The sequence below is a fragment of the Echeneis naucrates genome, chromosome 16 (genome assembly GCF_900963305.1).
Source record: "Echeneis naucrates chromosome 16, fEcheNa1.1, whole genome shotgun sequence".
Classification (NCBI taxonomy): Eukaryota; Metazoa; Chordata; class Actinopteri; order Carangiformes; family Echeneidae; genus Echeneis; species Echeneis naucrates.
This window is the reverse complement of record NC_042526.1, coordinates 15,756,210-15,778,193: the sequence shown is the minus strand read 5'-3', so window position 1 is coordinate 15,778,193 and position 21,984 is coordinate 15,756,210. Positions and strand designations below refer to the sequence as shown.

The following is a 21,984-nucleotide window of genomic DNA, read 5'->3' as shown; positions in this document are numbered from 1 at the left end:
AATTCTGAATACTAATCCATCAGCAACTGAATTGGATTTATGCAGAGTGAGCAGGGGAGCAAGGGAATAAAATTGGACAAAGCATCTGACATAGAAAAGGGACCATATAATCATTTAAAGAGCCGTGAGCCGGCAATGGGAACAGTCACTCTTAGCAGAGTAACATGGCGCAAAATAATGGGTATTAATTCATCTAAATGTATGAGGGGATACTGAAGTCATAATCAGAGCTAGTCAGGCACAGCTGCAAAGGGAAAATTAGCACTAAGCCTAATTATTGTTATTTAATGTTCACAAAGTCATTCTAGTTGCAGGAAATAAATTAAAAGATCCACGTCGCTGCACCACAGCAACATCCTTTGGTTTCTTATGTGCTTGTATTTGCTTCTGAGTGCACAACACAAAGAGACAAATGCCATTAGAACTGAAAAGCTGCAGCAGTATAATTCGCTTCATATAATGATTACCTTTTCCATTTTTCTTCTGAGGATAGTGAGAAATGACTTTACATTCTTTACCTTTGGAATCTTTAAACCTAAATCAAAGTGTATTCAGGCTGTGTGATTTATTTATTTTTTTTTCAGGACGTCGTGTGCAGTTTCATGGAGTATTACATAACCTCCTGGCAGAGAAATAGCAGATTTCATGAAGCCGAGCGGCATCGACTGCGTCTCTAGCCCAGCAGGTGACACAGGCAAAAGATTTCGGCTGATATGCTATGAAGAAAAAAACTGATTTGGCTTTAGAAAATACATTTGCTGCATGTTTCATGGCTTTCGGTTGGGCACTGAGAATCGCACTGTTGTTGACGCAGCGGTATCTTGAAGGTGCGTGTGTGCCATCGTTTGCACAAATTGACGCGCACGGCACGGCTGGTCTCTGCGTCCACCGCCCAGGTCCCTCCCTCCCTTCCTCCCCCATCACCGCCTCCCAGCACCACCGGCAGCCCTGCGATGCTGTCATAACCCGGACAATTAATTCCCTTTTAACGATCCTGAGGGGGAGGGTCCGTCGTATTTTCTTAGCGTTTATTGTGGTCAGCGGTGTTCATCCCTAAATACGCGCCGATAACTTGTTACTGGATGCGCTCCAGTTCGGAGGCAGCGGCCGGTCCGACCTGCTCCTCTTAGGCTGCAGCTGTTTGTGTTTTGGAGGGGTGGTGATGATACGTGCACGTCTCGTGTTGTGGAGCTGAGGTTAGTGTGCGTGTGCGTGCGTGTGTGTGTGTGTGTGTGTGTGAGAGAGTGTGTGTGTGCGCGCGCGTGTGTGAATAATACATTTTTGTGTTGGTCTTTACGGTGAGTCTTTCCAAGGACATCGGTGAGAGACGCGGTGCGGCAGCGATGTGCACGCCTGACGGCTAGGCAGGGCATCGGGAGGGAGCCGATTTGTCCGCAGAGTTTCTCGGTGAAATCCAGGCTTGAAGCGCGGAGCCGCAGCTCCCCAGTCCGCTTTTACCGCCCGGCTTTAGGATGCGACGTCATGAGTTGATCGCGCCTGGCAGATGTTGCTGTGTTGCAGTTGCACGGTTGTAGATTCGCCGCTTATTCTCGCCGTTTTGAGGATGATTCTGTGAAAGAGAAACATTTTAAAGAGGAAAAAACAAACAAGCTACTAAATGCTTAGTGCTCGCTGTGTGCTCGGACACATCGCAACATTCATTTAGTCTTCGGGATTTCATAAAATGATACCAGGATCTGCCGCATCAATGCTACCATCTGCTGAAGCTGCGAAATTGTACCAGACCAACTACGTCCGCAACTCCCGTGTCATCGGACTTCTGTGGGCCATCTTCACCATCCTGTTCGGCATTGTTAACGTGACCATCTTCTCGCAGCCTTATTGGATAGGCGATGGCGTAGATACGCCGCAGGCCGGCTACTTCGGCCTTTTTCATTTTTGCGTTGGAGACGGGATCTCCAGAGACCTGGCCTGCCATGGAAGCTTCACCGAGTTCTCCGCCATCCCCTCCGGCGCCTTCAAGGCCGCCTCCTTCTTCATTGGGATGTCCATGATGCTCGTCGTTACCTGCATTGGCTGCTTCAGTCTCTTCTTCCTGCTCAGCACCTCCACCGTGTACAAGATCTGCGGCTGGATGCAAGCAGCCTCAGGTATGTTGACTTTCGTGGCTGTGGCTGGGAAGGACACTGAGAGGGGCTTCGATGATCATTTAATCTCACTGCTTTCACAAAATGTCGGGAGAGTGTGTTGAAATCAAACAGCACAACTTCTCCCATTCACAGCTAAGGGATTATTGTCTGAGTTAAAAAAAAAAAAAAAAAAAAAAAAAAACACCAACCCATTTGCACCAGGGAACAGATCTCCTAAGATCAAATGAGTAGGTGTGGGAATGTTTTACTGATATACGTTTTAAAAGGCCCTTCAACTCTTAAAAACGGGGAGAGGTGTCAATCTGATTGATCTATTGATCAGATAAGTGAGGCTAGGATCTTCTCACAGCCAACAGTGCTGTCCATGGTGCTGAAGTTTTGCTGAGGTTCTAACAGGCATTGCATTTAGGGGCCCAGTATATACTACATGTGGTATCATATATAAAAAGTCCTTTGCCTAATTTTTCCCCCCTGAATGCCTCTATGTTAGTGATTGAAAACCATTTTCCCAAAACACCACACATTGCTTTAATCAATGTGCATCTTAAACAGCTAAATAGTTAATATTTCTTCTTCATTAATGGCCAGACTTGATGGTAGTCTACCATTTCAGTAACACCCTGGATACTGGAAAAGAAAATTAAAAAATCTCTTCAAAATCAGCACCATTCATAATTTACAGAATTAATTAACATAAATACTGAAAATTCACACCAAATTGCATGTGTACACCATTATAGATTATGTATCTTACTGTGATAGCACAAGGCAGCAAAAACAAAATTTTAAACAGTTACTGTATGATCAGTGATCTGGCCTCAGCCAACAGGTCTATGTGTGTTTGTGTGTTAGATTTGGGGTATTTAAATGTTGTCAGCTACTGGCAGCACTCTAACTGGGGCCTGATGTCATCCAGTGTGACTGGAGGCCTCCATAAGGAATGAGATCATAATTATCAAATCATGAATATCAGCAAAATATCTACTCTTCTCTACCAGTGGTCAAAGCAACCTGCTTCCTGTAACAAACACAAATGGGGGGGATTATTTGGAACAACTCCAGCTCAGTGCATTATGTTGATCTGAATTAACACAATAAGCTTGCCTAATGAGGAGACTGCTGGGCTTTGCGCTTCTGCAGCGAAGAGATGAAAGAGAAAGCCAAGAGGATAGACCCTGACCATGACAGGCTGGCACAGGGATGCCTAATGAGCAAACCTGGCTGCTTAGCACTGTCAGACTTCATTACACTTAGCTGAAGGTTAAACTCACGCTGCCTTCACTTACTAGCCCTGTGGATATCAGGTGGCCCACTGGCATCTGTAATGGACCTCTTACTGTCAGCTGATGTTTTGATGGCAAGGTACAAATTGTCAATATTAAAATTATAAATGGGAGGCCACAGTCTGTGTGTGTGTGGAGAGAAAAGACTATTGTGGTTCTTTTTACTGCCTCCTTATTGTTCATCCACAAGATTTAGGGAGCATGAATGTAACACACATCTCACACCAATCATATAAGGCGAAATAAAAATTTCACACAGTATGTCAGACATAGCTTGTTGACTCCCATCCCTGCTGATCGACTGGTCCAAGGACATGAATGACCCAGTCAGTATTCAGAGCACTGCTCTCTGCTCCATAGCAGCGATCCATCTCTCAGCATCATCAATCATCCTAACAGGTCTTTTTCTTCTGTCTTTGTGAAGCTACATTTCAAAACTTTCTTGGGCTTTGGTGCATATTAATGTTGTATTATCTGTGGTATGATAGGTATGAGAAACATTATATAACTCTACCGTTCGTCTTCAAGTAAAATGGCTAATAATACGCTGACTCAAGATCAAGGTCACAGCATCTGGGCTAGTAAAATCTATATTATTAATATGATATACCGCATGCCAAACATGAAGCAGCTTTCTCAAATCCCTGTGGGCTGAGGTCAAAAGGTTGTCATGCCATGCCGGGTCTCAGTTAGTGAGAGCAGGCACACAATTCTATGCATGCAGGAAGAGAGTTCTTCTGTTCGGACCAGGTAAAAATGTTGAATGTTTGATGAGAAAGCAAACTATCAGGACACATTAGAATGCTCAAAATGTCAACCAGACCTGAACAAGGTCGAGTACAGATCTTCTCCTGCCGCCTTAGATGGACTCATATCCTTACCCAGTATACTTTCCTCACAAGAGCTATTTCTGTCCGTGCATTTGCTCAAGTCTGTGGCATGCAGATGTCAGGTTGTGGGGTTTTGGTTTTTTTTTTCTACAGAGGCAAATGCAGCAAAATTCAATTTCACCCCCCGTGCAGCTCCATCAAATTCATTTGCTCATTTTAATCTTACCTATCATCTCCCGTTCCTCTCCCTTTTCCTCAATTTTATTTTCTTTCTTCCCCTTCTGCTTTTACCTTTTTTCCTCTTACTAATCTTATTCCAGTCTGTACTGTCCAGTGTGTGCTATCTGTTTTGTTTCTCCATCATTTATGGCTTGTAACTGCAGCTCTATGAGGTACGCCAATTAAATAGGAAGATTGCGAGGTCAGCAATAATTACTTTTCAGGATTAAACCGTCTCTACGCATCCTACAATGTCGGCTGACCGCCATTTTCTGCATTGTTATGCCTTCTAGAAAAAAGAGAAAAAAAAGTCCTATGTTATATATGGTGTGAATCATACCTGTGAATAAGCAAGACGTAAGGATTGTTCAGTCAGCAGAAAAAAATGTGCCGACTGAGGGTGGAGTGTTTGGGAAGAGACAGACTGTTTCCAAGAATTGCATTTTTAAGGGTCAGGTTTCTATTTTCCCCTCCAGTTGTTTATGTTGTGCATTGGTCTGTCCTATTAGCGTAGGCTTGAGTGTGTGGCTGCTATTTTTCTAGAAATAATTAAGAAAGAAAAGACTTGCTTTGCTAGAATGATTAGGCACACTAAATGGCCAAGTCTCTGCTTCTTATTAACGTCCTCGCTTACTCTTGGCACAAACTTGTTCTTTCTCCAGGATTCCCCTGTTGATGAGTCAAAAAGCTGTCACGGGTAAATAAGGCATCATTAATGTCACTGGTAACACTTGTGATTTTGGCATGAATAAACACGTCTGCTGCAAAAAGGCTTTTGGTAGTTGGATAATCTCAAGGATGACTGTTACTTTATGCGTGCCTCAGATGGGGAGATTAGCCCAGTGTCACTGAGTCAACAGCAGCTGCACTCAAAAGTTTGGAAATGCCTGCTACAATACAGACCTTTGGACTCAATGACCTCATGTTAACAGCTACTGAAGTTTTGTTATGTTTGGTACATTGTCAATATAGACTACATTTTCCACTGCCTTCCCTGCTGGCAGATCTCATGTGACCAGTAACATTAGCAAGTTTACAAAGAACTAGATTTGGTCCAAAACTCAACCTGCAGATTATTTTCAGAATTAATTCTAATGACAGGGAATAAAATGTCCCTGTCAAAAACAACACTGTTTATATTGTTGTTGTTTTTTTTTTTTTGTCAAAAGATTGCTATAAGACAAAGGGTCAAAAACTGATTCTTTAAAAAGTTTGAAGGTTTGAAAGTATGAAGGTTGTTGATTGATGGTCTGCCATTCGAGATATGTACAGCATGTTGTTCAAACCTGTATGCTGCCACAGCCAACAGAGCCTTCAAAAATTCAGCCGAAGTCAACTTTAGATACAGATGCACCAAAATCAAATGAACTACCACCTCAAAATTTGAAACTTCTCTGTCAGAGAAGATGGCATGCTAAGACAAAGCAGAAACAGACACACCAACGGAGACAATAAAAGAAAAATAAGATATGAGATATGAAGCCTAACAGAAAGCAAGAAGGCAGACAGAAAACAAGTCAGATAACAGAGCTCAAAGAGGGTACAGAATACCAGTCCTTCAGGTCACCTCTCTCTGTATTATTAAATGTTTCTCTGTGGCTGACTTTCACTCCCGTGCTCCATTAGCTCTACTGAGAGGATTGTTCATTAAAACCCTGTTGAATGTAGAAGTGTATCTCACAAAAGCCTCCGTCACACAGCTGGACTTTTCATTGCAGCGGGACCAGACCTGTGTTCCAGCTCCTCGGAGGTAAAGCTGCAAATGAGCCCTTTTGTTTGGATACTATTCATGCCTTTAAAAGCAGATTAGTGTTGGAGTTAGGAAAAGGCTGATTATGTTGCTTTTGTCTGTTGCTGTGCTTCGAGTGTGTGTTTATGTGCTTCACATAGTCCATTCATTTAGCCCATTTGGTTGAAAACAGGCACATCCTTTCTCTGCATAAATATATACATATATAACCATCTGCTCACAGCTTGATGAACCTTTTTGGCCACATGCACCTGCAACTTGCCCATACAAAACAATACAACGCAGTAGAAGAAATTAGCATATAAATGAACTACAGTTCCATGAAAATCTACAAAGACGACGTTCTCTGAAGTGCTGTTAAGCTTTGTCCACAGTTGCTCTGATCCCAAAGTAGTAAACAAAATACTTACCACACAAGTCACACATAAACCTTCAACACATTATCGGTTTTTCTTTTTCAACAAACATCTGCGGTGTTTGTTATTCACCCTTGAGTGACCTTCTGCATCTTAACTGCATGTCACATTGAATTCAAGTGAGTGGGTCTGGCTATTTTCACACGTTTCAGCTGCACGTCGCTGCGTTTGCCTGGATGATTTAAGATAACTATGTACTGCTCTATCAGCTTTATATGTACTTATCTGGACGTCAGTTCACTTGAGACTGCTTTGACATTGTGAATGTACTTTGAAAGACCACACTGATGCAGCAAAGGAAAGTTTTCTACAGAATGCGTTTGAACTGTGCGGCTCTAATCATTAATTCAATGTTAAGTATGGATCAAAGGACTGCTTGCAATGTGAAACTGGTCAGTTGTGGATTTTATATACTACATTTTATTGCTGTGCTCCAAAGTGGCAAAATTATTTCACTTTACATCATTTAAAATACATTTTACTGAGTGAGACATGTTGTATTACTGACATCATAGAAATCAATCAATGTTCCTTTTCGTGACATTTGAAGGCACTCAGGGTTCCTGACAGATTTTCATACCAGCTCATTTGAAAAAGGCAGGTTTTTGGTCAAAATATCGTGTATATCACCTGATTATTCTAAGGTCTATTATTGGTGTATTTATAAATGTAGACAAGCTCATGAGACTTGACACTCATGAGATGTTGATGAAAACACATCTGCATTATGGCCAAATAAACCAGAGAGAGATTTAAATTACCTGCAACATTTCTACCCAAATTATCTTAAGTGTTCAGAAATGTTACACCAGGACGTCTAATCTGCAGCCCACGACGGGGGAGTAGTCTTACCTCGGACCTTTTTGTTATTTAACAGTAGTTTGTGACAGTTTGAGGGCTGTTAGCAACAGTCTGATGCATGGAGTCATTTGTGCTGCAGCAGCTACATCAAGCAGAGTGTTGCCTCTCTGCAACACACTGAGCCAGATGCCCAGTGGCGCAGATTTGTGAGCAAATACTGAAACATTTGGAAGAACACTGTCTGTAGTTCCTAGAGCAAGGTGCATTAGCACATTTCACTATGAAACATGGGTGAGAAATAAAGATGGTCCAGGTGCTGTGTGTCTGTGAGAGAAAGAGAAACAAGAACATTTCCGAATAAGGTAACTGACTGAACTGCAACCTCAGCAGGTTTTTATAGTAATAGTAACATTCAAACTGAATGTGCTGACCCAGTAGAGCTGCGGAATTAATCAAAATATATATTTGGAGTCATTATAAGGCCAAGTGAAATATCGAAGATAAAATGTATTCCAGTATCTCCATACATTGTTAGTGCTGTAAGCATTTTGATGATAGCCTCAGACAATGAATTATATCCTCTAGATGTAAACGGACATGTTTTTTTTCGATACAAGCCCAAACATAAATCCCACCATGATTATTTTTTTCCCAATTAAAACGGAAAGCAAAAAGTGATCATCGTAAGTGCAATCTACCAAAAATAATCTTAATATCATGTTTTCCGTCCTGTAGCTGTATAGCTTTGCCTTGTGCCCTAATCCTCACATAGCTCTCCTACAGGATGATCAGGATGATTATCACAGAACAAAGTCATCACTGTGACTCATATTTTTGTCTCTCTTTCTCTGGATGTCTTTAATGCCTCTCTTCCATTTTTCCTCTTTACTTTTAAAATCACACTGCCAGGAAAAAAAAAAAAATCAGTCTCGCTTTCTTACCCATTTCCCTCACATCTACCAAAATAATGCGTTTTCAAATCACCTCTGCACTGATACTCTCTGAGTCTAATGTTTTGTAATTAAGAAATTCATACAGCCATTTCAACCATCTAATTATAGCTTGTGGGAAGCGCTGGGGAACCATCATCCGTGCCACTAATGGTTGTCTGTGAGGAGACGACTGACATCTGCATGATGTACCGAACATGTATTTTTAATTACATACCAAGCCCACTTTGTCCGAGCACGGGTCAAATGGATGACCAGGTGCTGATTAGTTACCAGGCTTATTAGTGAAGTATGATTTAGGAACACGTTTTTGATCATCCAGCTAAAATATCAATGCAGTTTCATCAGCCAATGCGCTGTGGAGAAGCAACGATGCCATCATGACTCCCCTGTTCACCTCGAGAGTGTGGACTAAAGATTTACTGGACTTAATCCCTGCGATCTCAGAAGTGGCCCAGCTCAGGCAGGGGTGCATGGGAGGAGGATGCGCAAGAGGCTGCTGATTTATTCCACATAGGAGGGATATGGGATGAGGGATGAGCTGGGGTAGCAAGGACATTGCGTGATGTGTGTTCATGCAAAGACACAAACACAAAAGTTTTCCAGTGTGCATTTGACCAAGTAATTTACTGAAGTAACCCAAGTTGTTTCCATTTCAAACCACTTTATCATGAATTTTCTGTTTTAAATCACATATTTTATAATTCACTATATTGAATTAACAGTTACTCTCACTACTTTTGTGACATGTTTGAATTTTGATGACAAAAAGCAGTCTGATTTCTTTATGGACTATTGTGCATTGTACATGACACATGATGTCACCAATGCATGCAGCTAAAATGAGTTCCATGATGACCAGCTTCAAAATGAGCACTTGTAATACAATAAGCAGGAATAGTGAGCAGTAGGAGGAGCTTTTTGTTCGTTGTCTTAAGTAAATTTATTGTGTGATATATATTCATTTTTTGTCAGTAACAGGGATTGTGAGTCAGTGTAGCCCTCGAGGACTGTTTTGTTAGAATGTGGTTGCTCAAGTGAGCATTTATGGAATCTTGTATTTTTAATTTATTTAATATTTAATTTAGCTATTTCCACTGAAAATCCTTCCTTAGTGCTCTGCTGCAGACCTTCAGCCTTTCTGGGCTCAGGACTCCTGATGAACTTGTGATTGAGCGAGAACACTTTACCCCCATTGTCCCTGAACTGGGGCCTCGCTCAGGATTTTCAGAGAGAATTCAAAGGGCTCTTTTGATCCCCCTGGCCCTCGCCAGTCACTATCCTCTGTAGAGGTGCAGGCTGCATCTGGACCTGTTACATAAGCTCCCCACCCCAGCCTGACTCCCTCCTGCTCTGCTCACTGCGGTTTACACTGCGCTCCCTTTCCTCTACCCCTCCCTCTACCTTCTCATTCCGCAACCCCGCCTCCGCTTTAACCTGAAGTATGATATCTATAATAGAGGCAACTGACAAAAGAGACACAGCTTAAAAGACAGCTAAACTTAATGGACTTGGTTGCTTGTTTAATCAATTTAGTGAGCAGTTTTCAGTGTTAATGTGTGGGTGGCTATAGACATGTCGTCTCCAATTCATCCTCTGCTACCAGGCAGAGATTATGTTCATGTCTCTATTTCAGATTCGTACAGCACACCAAGCGTTACCTGAAGCTACAGACAAAATGATCTCCCTAAAGCTAATTTTCCTCCAGTTGAGTTTTATTCCCTGTGGTCTGGGTCAGAGCGCCTTCTGCAGCCCACAGATACACTCTAATGTGCAAAATGGGCGAAGACTATTTGCAGCCTTGCAAGATGTTGAGAAAGTTTTTGTGAGACTTGTCCTGACAGAGACGATTAGATGAAATAAGTTCTTTGCTCATCGCATTAAGACGCAAACTGTGAGAATTATGTGCTCATTTTGCAGAAAATAGCTGAAGAGAGAGTGGCAAACCGAAAATGCCTGGAAGCGCCTTGCTTCCTTGTAGGAAACGCTGAGTTTTGCCAATAGCTGTTGCAGAAATAGATTTGGAATCTAGACAGCTCATCTTGAGAGGCCTGTTCCTCTTCTTCTTGGGGAGATAACTGGAGTCAGTTTGAAAACTTTCTCTTGCCCCACTTTCCGCTGTATTTTTGACACTTTGGAACTTTTTATTTTTTTTTAGACAAGAGACTTTGATTTCTATCCAAGCAGCTGTCTAAAAGTATGCTCATCTTATGCCTTCACCACATGAAACTATCTTCATCCTATAGATCCGTCATTATTTTTATTTATTTTTTTTTTAACTCTTATGTCCCTCTGACACTTCTCATATACAGGTTTGGGGGCTTGGAGAACTAGTGGCTGAGAGCATTGTAGAACAAACTGGTCAAACATGTCATTCTGAGAGTTAAGGTGATGATTGTTCTACAATTATTTGCTATCTTCATTTTTTAATAGATAATTTTCTAAACAAAATCAACTTAGAATTTTCAGATGTTAAATTTTTCAGGATTTAGACCATTTAAATGCCAGTTTCTTTATATAAAGCCAGTGTTCCTCTCAGATAAATCTAGGCGGTTCTAACCTTTGGGAGATTATTTGAGCCATGATTTCTCCCATGTGACACATTACCTCTGGGTACTTTACCAAACTCCAAATCATTTTTGACTTAAACTAACAGTAGTTCGACTTGTAGACAGAACTGAGCGATGGTCAGCTTTTTGTCTTTTTTTTTTTTTTGTGAATACTGTACTATAATGCAGTCATTTAAAACTTTTCCTTGCTGGTGCGTTCAAGCACTTGCAGCAACCTTTAAAATCCAGAATGCTCTCAAAAAATGTGCCTGTCTAAATGCAAACTTCCATTCATTATCAATATTGTTTATCAATCGGGGTCACAGAGGGGCTGGAGCCAATCCCAGCTGACACTGGCAGGTCACTAGTCCATCACAGAGTAACAACCATTTGTCGCACACTCAGGGCCTCAGGGCAAATTTGGATCAGAAACGAACCTAAAATTGTATGACCTTTAAACTGTGGGAGGAAGCCAGTGGACCTGAATAGAACCCACTAGAACATCCAAACCACACACAGAAAGGCCTTGGACCAGGGGTTTGAACCCAGAGCCTTCTTGCTGTGTCTCAGCAGCGCTGACCATCATTCTTCCCCAATATAAACCATATGTTGTGAAATGATTAAATTAGTTAAATGGCCCTTGAATTTTTTTGGCTCATTCCACTGGTGCCACCTCTGTTCCACTGTTTGATTTTCAGCCTTGGGCAGCTTGTTTCCAGCTGCCTGAGGCACTGTAGCTCTGAGACACGCTCTCACACTTCACCTCAGTGGTCGCAGGACTCTTAACTCTACCTGGAGATTAAGACTGAGTACAGCAGCATAAAAAACAAGCACCAGGGATTAAATGGATCACAGTACTGGCCAAATAATCAAAGCAATCAATTCATTTTCCTCTGAGAAAGCTTTCTTTATGAAGAAATATAAACCCTATGAATTTATGTGGCTGGCTCACACTCAGGTCACTACTTCACTTGTGGGACTGTCACATTGACTTTTACCTAAAATCAGACCTGCGCATATTGATGAGGAAGCCCCACTGAGAAACAGTTTGTGGCAATATCTTTTTTGAGCCGACTTTTACGTTTTGTTTTGGTTTTTTTTTACTTAAATGCCACAGGCACACATGGAGGCTGCCAGTTCAGGAAACACAATCTCCATTATCAGCACCAAGATGTGAACCTAGCCACACAAATGAACACTTAAGCCACTGAGTATTTGTTACACATGGAGGGGCATGTTTACTGGTATATATGTCTGTGTGTGCGATTGTGGTAGAACTGGATTGGTGTACGCAATGTGAGATACCACAGTTTGAGCTGTGTGTATGCATAATTCAGTTTGTCACAGCTTTTTAAATGAGACGAGGAGAAAATAGGATCCACAAAGGACTGGGGGAGTTGAAAAATGCAGATCCCTTTTCATGGGTGCTTAGATGTGCTGCAGATGTGTACATGATGGGAAAAAGCAGAGGACACAAATCTGTATATTTCCTCGTGCAATCAATGACACGCTGGGAGAGCGAGAACACACTCAGCTATTAAACTGCTTTGACAGTGTTACAGTAAAGCATGAGCAAGATGCCATGGCGATATATAAGTCATGCCTTTCAAAAACAGTATGTGATTTATTTTTCGTATTTATTCCTCCTTCTTTGGAGGTCCTGTCAGTCCTCCTGTCACCACAACTTGTAAATGAGGCACACAGATTATAAGGGGAAACAGGATTCTTTCAATATCGATGGGATTTAGATGTCTCTTTGTAAAAATGAGGCAATGCACTTCTGCCATCAAAGCGTTCTGCTGCTGGTCTGCTCTCAGCCTTTCCTGTGGCGCTGTTTGTACCAGATCTGCCCTACCTACAGTCTGTTACATAAGCTGCTGTTAGCCAACAAGAATTTTTCAGCCCAGTTTTCCACTCGCATGGTCCCAGTGTACCCAGGAAGAAAAAGATGCAAACAAAGAGGGTGTACGTGTAGCAGCTCCAACATATGGCAGCCAGTGTTCATCACGCTAGTGGTGCTGGGTACTTGCTGGCGGCCTTCACGTGGTCTCTCTTGTGAGCAGGAGGAGAGACGGAGCGGGGTGAAAAAACTGAAAGGGTAAGATAATGCCGTCAGGTAATATCTGGTCTCAGCTCTGACTGACTGCTGCATTCTGTCAAGGGTGCTGCTATTTCTGTGTTGAGGATTTGGAGCACACAGTTTATTACTGCAGCATGAAGTTCTGCTCCAATGCAGTGCCAGTGGGAAAAGACAGCAGATCATTTCCTCTTGGCGCTTTCTTGATAACACTATGCTTTAAGTTTTGTTTTTTTGCCAAGTGACTCACATGGAAACAACTCAACTGGAAACGTAACATGAATGGTATTTCACTGGACTGCAGTGGAACTAAAATGTCTGTTTTTAATTCTGTAAGCAGCTCCCTTTGTGATTCAAATGTTTAATGCAAAGTTATTATGACTGTAATTTTAGCTGTGCTAAAATTAAAGTTATTATGACTTTAATTTTAGCTGCGCTAAAATTTTGAATTTAAATTAATGTTTACCATATACCATACCATGTACTCCGTGTTACACTACTTTAAAAAAAAAATAAATAAATAAATAAAAAAAACACTTAAATATTTAAATCATCTCCAGTGGAAGGGTTGCCCTGGTATGTTTAGAGGTGTTCATGGTTTCTGGTCAAATTTCCCTTAGTATCACTGATGTTGGCATCAGTAGTCTGGATTTTTTTTCTGTGAGTTTTAAGCCTCTCCTTATGTAAGTGGATGTCTCATTGTGCTGGCTTGGGTATCTTGGACTGTGTTGTGTCGTTACGGATTAGTTGACTCCGGGCTTACAGTCAGTGTGTGGAGAAGACATGTGTTCATACTCTTAACACATACACTTTCTGGAAACAGGACTGGCATATGTGGCACCCTCTGTTGGTATAATCCTGGCTGGCGTGTCCGTGAGATGATCGTCTGTAGAGGTAGGCATTGGAGAAGATATCGAGCGGCACTGACTGACACATTTTACGGCTCCTGGATTCTCTTTTGGTCTTGCTGTCATGTCTTCTCGCACTTGAAATAGGAAGGACTTGACCAGACTCATGAGTTCACCCAGTCAGTTCATTTAATCAATAAACAAGGAAGGTGAAAGACCTTTAAACACAAGAATAAAACCAACGTAAATAAAATTCACCATTTTCCATCAACCAAAGTAAGTATATTTTAAACATGCAACCATTTTGAAAAATGTCATTTTAACATTGCATTTTAATAAAGCAAAACTCAATACTTTTTAACTTCTATGTATACTTCAATGTATTTATTTTAACCAAGGGTTTGAGCAACCTAATTGGGCCCCTATTTGTCTTACAATTTTAACAAGCCTTAACATACTTTACAGTTTAAAGCTAAATAAACATTTTAGCCAATGTCAACCACCACTGTTAACTTTAAACTGAACTTCACCCCCATAAACAATATTAAGCTATCATCAGAAACTGTCGTCCGCTCAGTTACGGCCAAACAACTGGTGCCTCTCTGATGTTGTCTTGGTGCTGCTGATTAGTCCAATGGCGCTCACCTGCTGAGGCTCACAGCAGCCACACCTCCAGACAGATCACCACAACATTCTCTGTCCTTCTCTCTGTGATCCTCTTCTCTCTCCTCCTGAGTCTCAATGTAATATTCATGATGGCATTGAATTCACCCCAAGGCATCTAAGAGACACCCAGACGGATCTGGAAAGGCTTTTGTTACCCTTGCAATAAATTCATCAGAAGGGAGAGAATAGTGATGTGTTGATTACAAAAATATGAGATGATACTTGGTCCTCTGTGACGCTCGATCTCTTTAGTAAATCTTAGTACATGAGCCGCTGTAATGCTCATTGCATTCTTGCAGGTCGGACAAAAATGGATAGTGGCAATCATTTATTATTCTATGGTGAAAATGATTTCCATTTAATTCAAAGGCCATTTACCTTTAACTTCCTTTCCCAAATTCCCAATGGAGAAGCAGGCAGAAAACAACATGGACAGCTTCCCTGAGGTCATTGAATGATGGCCAAGCTGAGTGATGGGCTCAGTTTATCAGCACCATGTCAGGCTGCTCTGTCAGAAAAATCAGGCCTGTTACCGTGTTGAAGTCACACAGAGGCAGCTGTCTCTTTCCTGCTACACTGACTGCATCAAACTTCCCCTCACCGTTCTGAGCAAAACCTTGGATTACTGGAGGACAAAATGCTACTGTTTTTTAATGTTCTTGAGCCATGGTCTGAATCACTTTGATGACCTTGAAAAGGCTCGCCAAACATCATGTGTGTTACTGTGTTATGAAGGCAAGGCCTGCTGGGGGCCCTCTGCGTTGGTGACCGTCACAGATTTGTTAGCAAGAGACAGATCGTGAAGGTTTAGCTTTGTGTGACGCAGGTAGACGTGAACCTGTTCATTCTCAGCTCACTGTACCCAGGGTGCAGCTGCGCCTCAGTGACACTCACTCAGGAGCCGAATCACACACCAGCTGCAAATGTCTGTGACGGCCCCTAGGGCATCTTAGTGTAACGAGCTGACTAAGAAACAGATGGCTCAAAGTGCGGAGTCGGCTGGGGTCAAAGGCAAATCTGATCCAGGGTCAAAACCAGAAATCCACAAAGAACAGGCAGAGGTACAGAATCGCTAGACTTGCTCAAGGAATCCGACAGACACAGCAAAAGGTCGGCACAGAAAAGAATGCTGGACTGCTCGCTGAAAACAGACAAGATGATCTGGCACGGAATGGAGAGGGCACAACTTGTGCACACGAAAGAACAGGGAACAAAACAATATGCAGGTGAAACACATGAGGGTAATCACAACGCAGGGAAACTTGGTAGGTAGCGGGGAATGGCGAAGACAAGCTGCCAAAATAAAACAGGAAGTGCGTGGATAACTAAACGTGACAGAAAATAAGCAATTCAACAGGGCCTGACATTTGTTGCTTAATAGACCAGCTTCCGTTTTGAAGCGAAGCAGGGTATCACTACATCCGCTTGAAGCCTTTTAGACCGAAGATGTGGGAAGACAGCACTCAACGAAACAGTGTATTTTCTAAAGGTAAGATAGAGACTATAATATTTCTCTTGTAGTGTTTATCATCTTCATTTCCCTAACCCTGATGTAAAGATATCCATGCTAACAGCTAGCAGCTACTTCAGCTATAGACCTAATATGATAATGCGCTGCAGTATCACATGCACGGGTGGGGATTCACCTGTCCACCTGAAGTCTGATGTCGATGTCATTTATCTTTTTTCTCTCCCTGTTCTCCTTGTGTCCATCTCTTAACAGCATATTATCCATCATGGCACACTCAGTGATACTGCCTGGCTGCAGCACGTTATCATATTAAGTCTATAGCTGAAGTTGCTGCTTGTTAGCCTGCCGGTTAGCATGCATATCTTCATCGAGGCAGTTACATAACAGCAACGGCCGCTAACGATACCAAGGGAAATGAAGATCATAAACACCACAAAATAAATATTATAGTCTCGATCTTACCTTTAGAAAATACGCCGTTTTATTGATCCATTCATAAAACTACCCAGGGCTGTATGACTGTGGTGCAGAAACTCCAATACATGAATATATGAAAATTATTTCTGCTGCTAAATTAAATGTTCTTTACATGGAAAACTTTAAAGACACAGTAAAGTTCTGTAAAGGAAACGATATAAGACTATTTGAAGTAGAGGAGGTTGTTGCTGTAGTCCTCCATCCATCTAGGTGAGTCTGAGCAGGCACCTGAGTCCCTGCTGCCTGAAACGCTGTGTGCATAATGAATTTGTTATGACAGCTACATGGGGAAGGTAGAGGAGGAGTCCTGGGGAGGCTCTGCTCTGGTGAGTATGCGGTTGGTCTGCAGCAAATATTGCTTTGTAATTCTCTCACTGAAACGTCTCTCGACACCCTCTAATTTTCAGGACTGGTAAAGACTGCAGTGGAACACTAAGCAAATGCAGTGTTTTAATGCTTTAATGCTTGTGTGTGTGGGCAGTTTGAGAATGTTTCTGTGAACAGAGGATACTTTTTTTGGGGGGGGGGGGGGTTTGAGAATATAGAAAATAAGGCCAATATAAGTTCTACACACATATGTGAGGATCTAACAAAACAGAATAATGTTAAAAATCTGAAATCCCTGCAACACGAAAAAGTCTTTTGGGTATAAAGAAGTGGGTCCGTCATATTGTATGTTTAATTAATAATGTGCAAAGCACTCTGGATAGTTGTGCAGTCAGCTTCTGCTAATCTGCTGCAGCATCACCTCAGAGGAGAACCTTGCTCAGCTTGAAAATGAGAGAGATTTTACCCCATGGGCACAAACTGAGAATGAGGAGTTGTTAGTTAAAAACCAAAGAGGGAGAAAAAGGCTGCAAGACTGTGCGTGGTCTCTGATTTTATTTTCCCATTCTCCCACATCATCACCTCTGAGGAGAATCTCTTTTACACTGAAGATGAGAGGGGTTCAAAACAAAGATGAGAATGAGTGGATATGAGTTCAAATCTAATATTACCACTTCTTAAAATGCAATTGGGAGAAAGAAAGCCATGCTGTTATGTAAGAAAACAAATGAGGAAATCCTGCCTGTTTTTCACATGACCACAGCAGTTAAGCCATCATATGTCATATTACTGTACTACTGTATGTTGTGGATGTTCTGTTTTTACTGCTATTTTATGGCCACTTATTGTGTATAGATAGTTGTTTACCCTTTGGGAAGAAATTTAAAATCAAAGCAATGGATGGAGTAAAATATGTACAATAAACAATAACAGGTTGAAGAATTTTAAAGGACTTCAAATGTCCATCCTTCTCCTTTAATTTACCCCAAAAAGCTAATCGTCACCAAGCTCATATGTTATTATGCCCTTTTACCTCCACTCTCGTTTTGCTCTGCTTCCACATTTTGTCCCTCTCTCCCATTTCTTCATCTTCTATCCTGCCTGCTATTGCTACGTCTCTATTATGAACCGTTACCCTCTCTGCCTCCCACCAGGTGTCTGTCTGGTGCTGGGATGTATGATCTATCCTGATGGCTGGGACAGCGATCAGGTGCGGCAGATGTGCGGCGAGCAAACAGACAAATACAGCTTGGGGGCGTGCTCAGTGCGTTGGGCCTACATTTTGGCTATTATGGGCATCCTGGATGCCCTCATCCTCTCCTTCCTTGCCTTTGTCCTGGGGAACCGTCAGGATGGCCTCATGTCAGAAGAGCTGCTCGCTGAAAGCAAGGGTGAGAATGAACCATCTAATGCAGAAAAATGTGCTATGCTACTGATCTTCATTGAGAAAACTGCCTCTTCCCTTCTGCACCAGTCACAAAGTCCCAGCCAGCTTCAGAGCAGCACTTTTGGAGCAAGACCGCTACCTACTCAGCCTCCTTGAACACTTTTCACTGAATCTGTGCCATTTTTACCATCAATTCAATGAAATCATAAAGACTTATCCGCATATACGGTGAATGCATCTGAAATTGGGCAGTGATTTCCTTACATTTCCAATTATTTTTAATCTGCTATTGGCTTGTGAATCTCTAGGTCATGCAATTGCTTTTAAAAATGTACTCTCAGTGCAATTTATGATACTATAGTGGGTTGACAAATGTATGTACCTGAAGCAAATGAGAGTACTTAAAAATTAGCTTTAAGTGTAGCTTTCTGATATAGCACTGAGTTGTACCAGGCTGGAAATGAAAAGTGCACAACCATTAAGGTGGTGATAAAGGTCTGGCAAACAGTTTGTGTTAGCTGACTTGTGTTTGTGACCAATGAAAGCCAACATTTTTATGTACCCTAATGAGCTTTAGATGCAGCTTCCATAAAAACTAAATTACATTTAGAAAACTTTAAATGTAACATTATTAAGGGAATTCAGTCGGACGAGTTTGATGCACTAAATACTTTTGGACCTAATCCAGAGACACAAACCTCCTTATGCTCTTACTTTTCCTTTCTGTATTAGATCTTGCAAAACTGACAAAGTTGCTGTCATAGTGGTATTAAAATGCGCTATACAGTTAGCGTCACAAGCTTAATGAGGATTCAAACATCTCAAATGAAGTGATAAATCATTACTGTGGGATTTTAACATTTTCAGCATTGCCTCACTATGACTAAAATACCTGCACACTTCTGCACTATGACTGTCCAATCAAAAAAAAAAAAAAAACAACACAAGAATATCTGACAGACTCAAACACGATCAGGCCTCGCTGGCCCACCACAGACCAATTATACAGGGATAGTGTCATAGAAATGGCCTGATTGAGCCTGGAGTCCATGTATGTGCTTCTGGATCACGACGAGATGTCTATGCAGTGAGATGCTGTCAAAAGGCCTTTTCCCATCTGTGTTCCAGTGGGAAAGGGCATCAGTAGGTGCATGCTGTGTGTCCTGTGATTCACACAAAGAGGCATGGTCATCCACCTGCCCTCAAAAGAGAAGTGAAGAGAAAGAGTGAGGAGAAAACAGACAAGGGAATACCATCAATGGAGCACAAGGAGCTTAGACCCATTCGGTGTCCCACCCTTCTGAAAGAAATGCACAGATCAGTGTCACGGTGCCATATTTAACTTTCTGTGCTTGTAGCAATCAGTAAAGCACCCCAAGAGGAGGAATGTGAATTTCTCTTCTCTTTCCCGCAAATCTAGTGACCTTCAAATGACAAATACAAGATGAAAAGACAGTGTGACACATGTGTAGCCAGTATCATAGAGAAGAAAACCTGAATGGCAGTACAGTAGCTGCACTAGTCAATAAATGGCTCACTGGGCAGCCCAATGCCCATGCCCAGAATCTATTATACATGAATAATTCATTCCAGCTGTATGGCCTTTTACCAATTACCTCTTCCCTGATGCCATCTACTGGTGTTTGTGTGCAGTGCAGCCAGTCTTTGTGAGGAATGCATGTGTCTGGCAACGTGCAACATGGCAGTCTATTAATAGCATGACCTTGAGTATCATGTTGTACCACTTTAATATATTTCTTTGTGGTTTTGTTTGTGTGTGTCTATTACAGAGGGGGGTAATGCCTAATCAAACCTATATAGTAAGTAAAAATCTTCATATATCTTGAAACACACGTTGTTCTAACAGAGCTGTAACAAAGAGCTATCTGTCATTATATAAACATACATCCGCTTTAATATTTCACACATGTTATTGTTTAAGGTGAAGCCGGTTCTAACACACTGTGACTTTAGACTGTTGTATGAGCTTATCCAAGGTTCGCTTTGTTCCCCTTTAATATATAAATTAACTGCTCACAGTTGGTGTTTGGTAAATGTAGTGGAGTAAATAAAACTTCACTCATGGAAAGTTAAGTACAAGCTTCTAATTAGTGGTAGAAGAAGCACCCACTTCCTTTACTAAGGTACTAAAGCAATGATGTAGATTATACTGTGCATTATAAGCAAAGGTTCTGCATTTAAATTCTCAAGTATGTACGTATTATCAGCAAAACATAATTAAATCATCCAAAGTCAAAGTATTTTCAGAAACAGCCGAACAAAACTGTTTCATATTTAACAATGTTTAATTTTTTTTAGAAACTAATCTTATATTAAGTGATGCTATTTTACTTTAGTTTGTTTAATCCACATCTCTCTCTTTTTCCTTTGCTCAGGCTCCTGAATCACCATATTCCCATCTCCATAAAGCACCAGCCCCTCAACATTAGCTTGATGAAGAAAGGCAGTCTAGCTCTGTGGAAGAGATGAATACTATTGAAACAGCAAGCCTGCCTCCTGCAGCCACCTGCTAAAAATTCAGAGTAGCCCTCTCCTTGAAGTCACCCTGCTCACAATCCTCTCATCATTTCCCAGCACTTAGACCGAGCCCACCGCTCTTTTATCCCAACATGTCTACCGAGCTAACCCTTTGCGCAACATTACATAGACCATGGCAGGGGCAGAGACTGTTATTCTACAGAGAATTGGACCATCCACTACCTATCTGAGAGGGCACGGGGTTGATACCTGCAGTACGAGCACAGACACAAACACGTACGCATACGCCACGTCACTCCTATCAGCTGTACACACCATTCAGCACATTCAAACATTAACAAACTGTAATAACAAATATTAAAATATGTTAACACTTAGCTGTGTGTATCACCTTCAGAATCTGTGTCATGTTTTATTTGTGAAAAGAAGAAACTGCTCAATTTCAGATAATATCAGGTTTCTGTAAATCTGTTGTATTTCATATGTAAGGTTTGACAATGAAATGAAAGTTTTAGTTTCTTCTCTTTCTCCAATGCTCCTTTGTTCTTCTTCATTTACTGGAAAAAAAAAAACAATATAAACTGTTTTATAAGAATATTATCATCCAAAAGAGAATAAACTTGTATTTAAAAACTATGTACAGTCAATATTAAAGATGTTCTAGGAATTTTAACAGAACCCATTCAATGCCCTGCTATCTAACTTTCCACAGCGCTTCAGTTTGAGAAGAAATATAATATTTTATAGTCTGTGGTATCTACACTGTGATGGGGGCTATTAGGACTGCCTGCTGCAGGACTCATAGCTGCTGTGTATGTGCGTGCGTATGTGTGTGTATGCTTATGTGCCTGGGTGTGTGTGCATGCGTGCCTGCGTGTTTGTGTGTGTGTGTGTGTGTGTGTGTGTGTGTGTATAGGGAGAGCACAGGCTATTTTGGAGTGGGTGTGAGTGCATGCACATAGAGTACGTGAATGTCACTGTGAATGTGTTGTGTGCAATAACTTGTTGGGCTAGTGAACCAATCTGCCAGCCTCACACACAATTGTCCTGTTGTGTAGCTAAATCTGCCTGTCTCAGTCTTTGTCTCCAGCTCTCTCTTTCTGTTTTTCTCCCTCTCTTTGTTTTGTTGGGACATACAGGGTAACATAATGGAGTTGGAGTATTGTGTACAGTGACAGGTATGCCTAAGTATTTAACTCTGGTGATAATGGTTGGAGAAAGGCCTGTCCCAGCCCAGATGTGTTCTTCTGTAAATAGATATTCTATAGATACCAAACAATTAGCAAATGTGGAGAAGGACGTTAACTTACTGCATTTCAAGAG

The 21,984-nt window shown here is 41.5% G+C and overlaps 1 protein-coding gene across 1 annotated transcript; it reads left to right on the top strand.

The window, feature by feature from the left end:
* Positions 1–1,324: 1,324 nt before the first annotated feature.
* On the top strand, positions 1,325–21,962 carry LOC115056714 (LHFPL tetraspan subfamily member 3 protein-like). The gene is made up of 4 exons (XM_029523395.1): positions 1,325–2,111; positions 17,930–18,166; positions 19,953–19,982; positions 20,559–21,962. The coding sequence occupies exons 1-3, from the start codon at positions 1,685–1,687 to the stop codon at positions 19,967–19,969; spliced, it is 681 nt and encodes a 226-aa protein (XP_029379255.1). The 5' UTR covers positions 1,325–1,684; the 3' UTR covers positions 19,970–19,982; positions 20,559–21,962.
* The last annotated feature ends 22 nt before the right edge of the window (positions 21,963–21,984 follow it).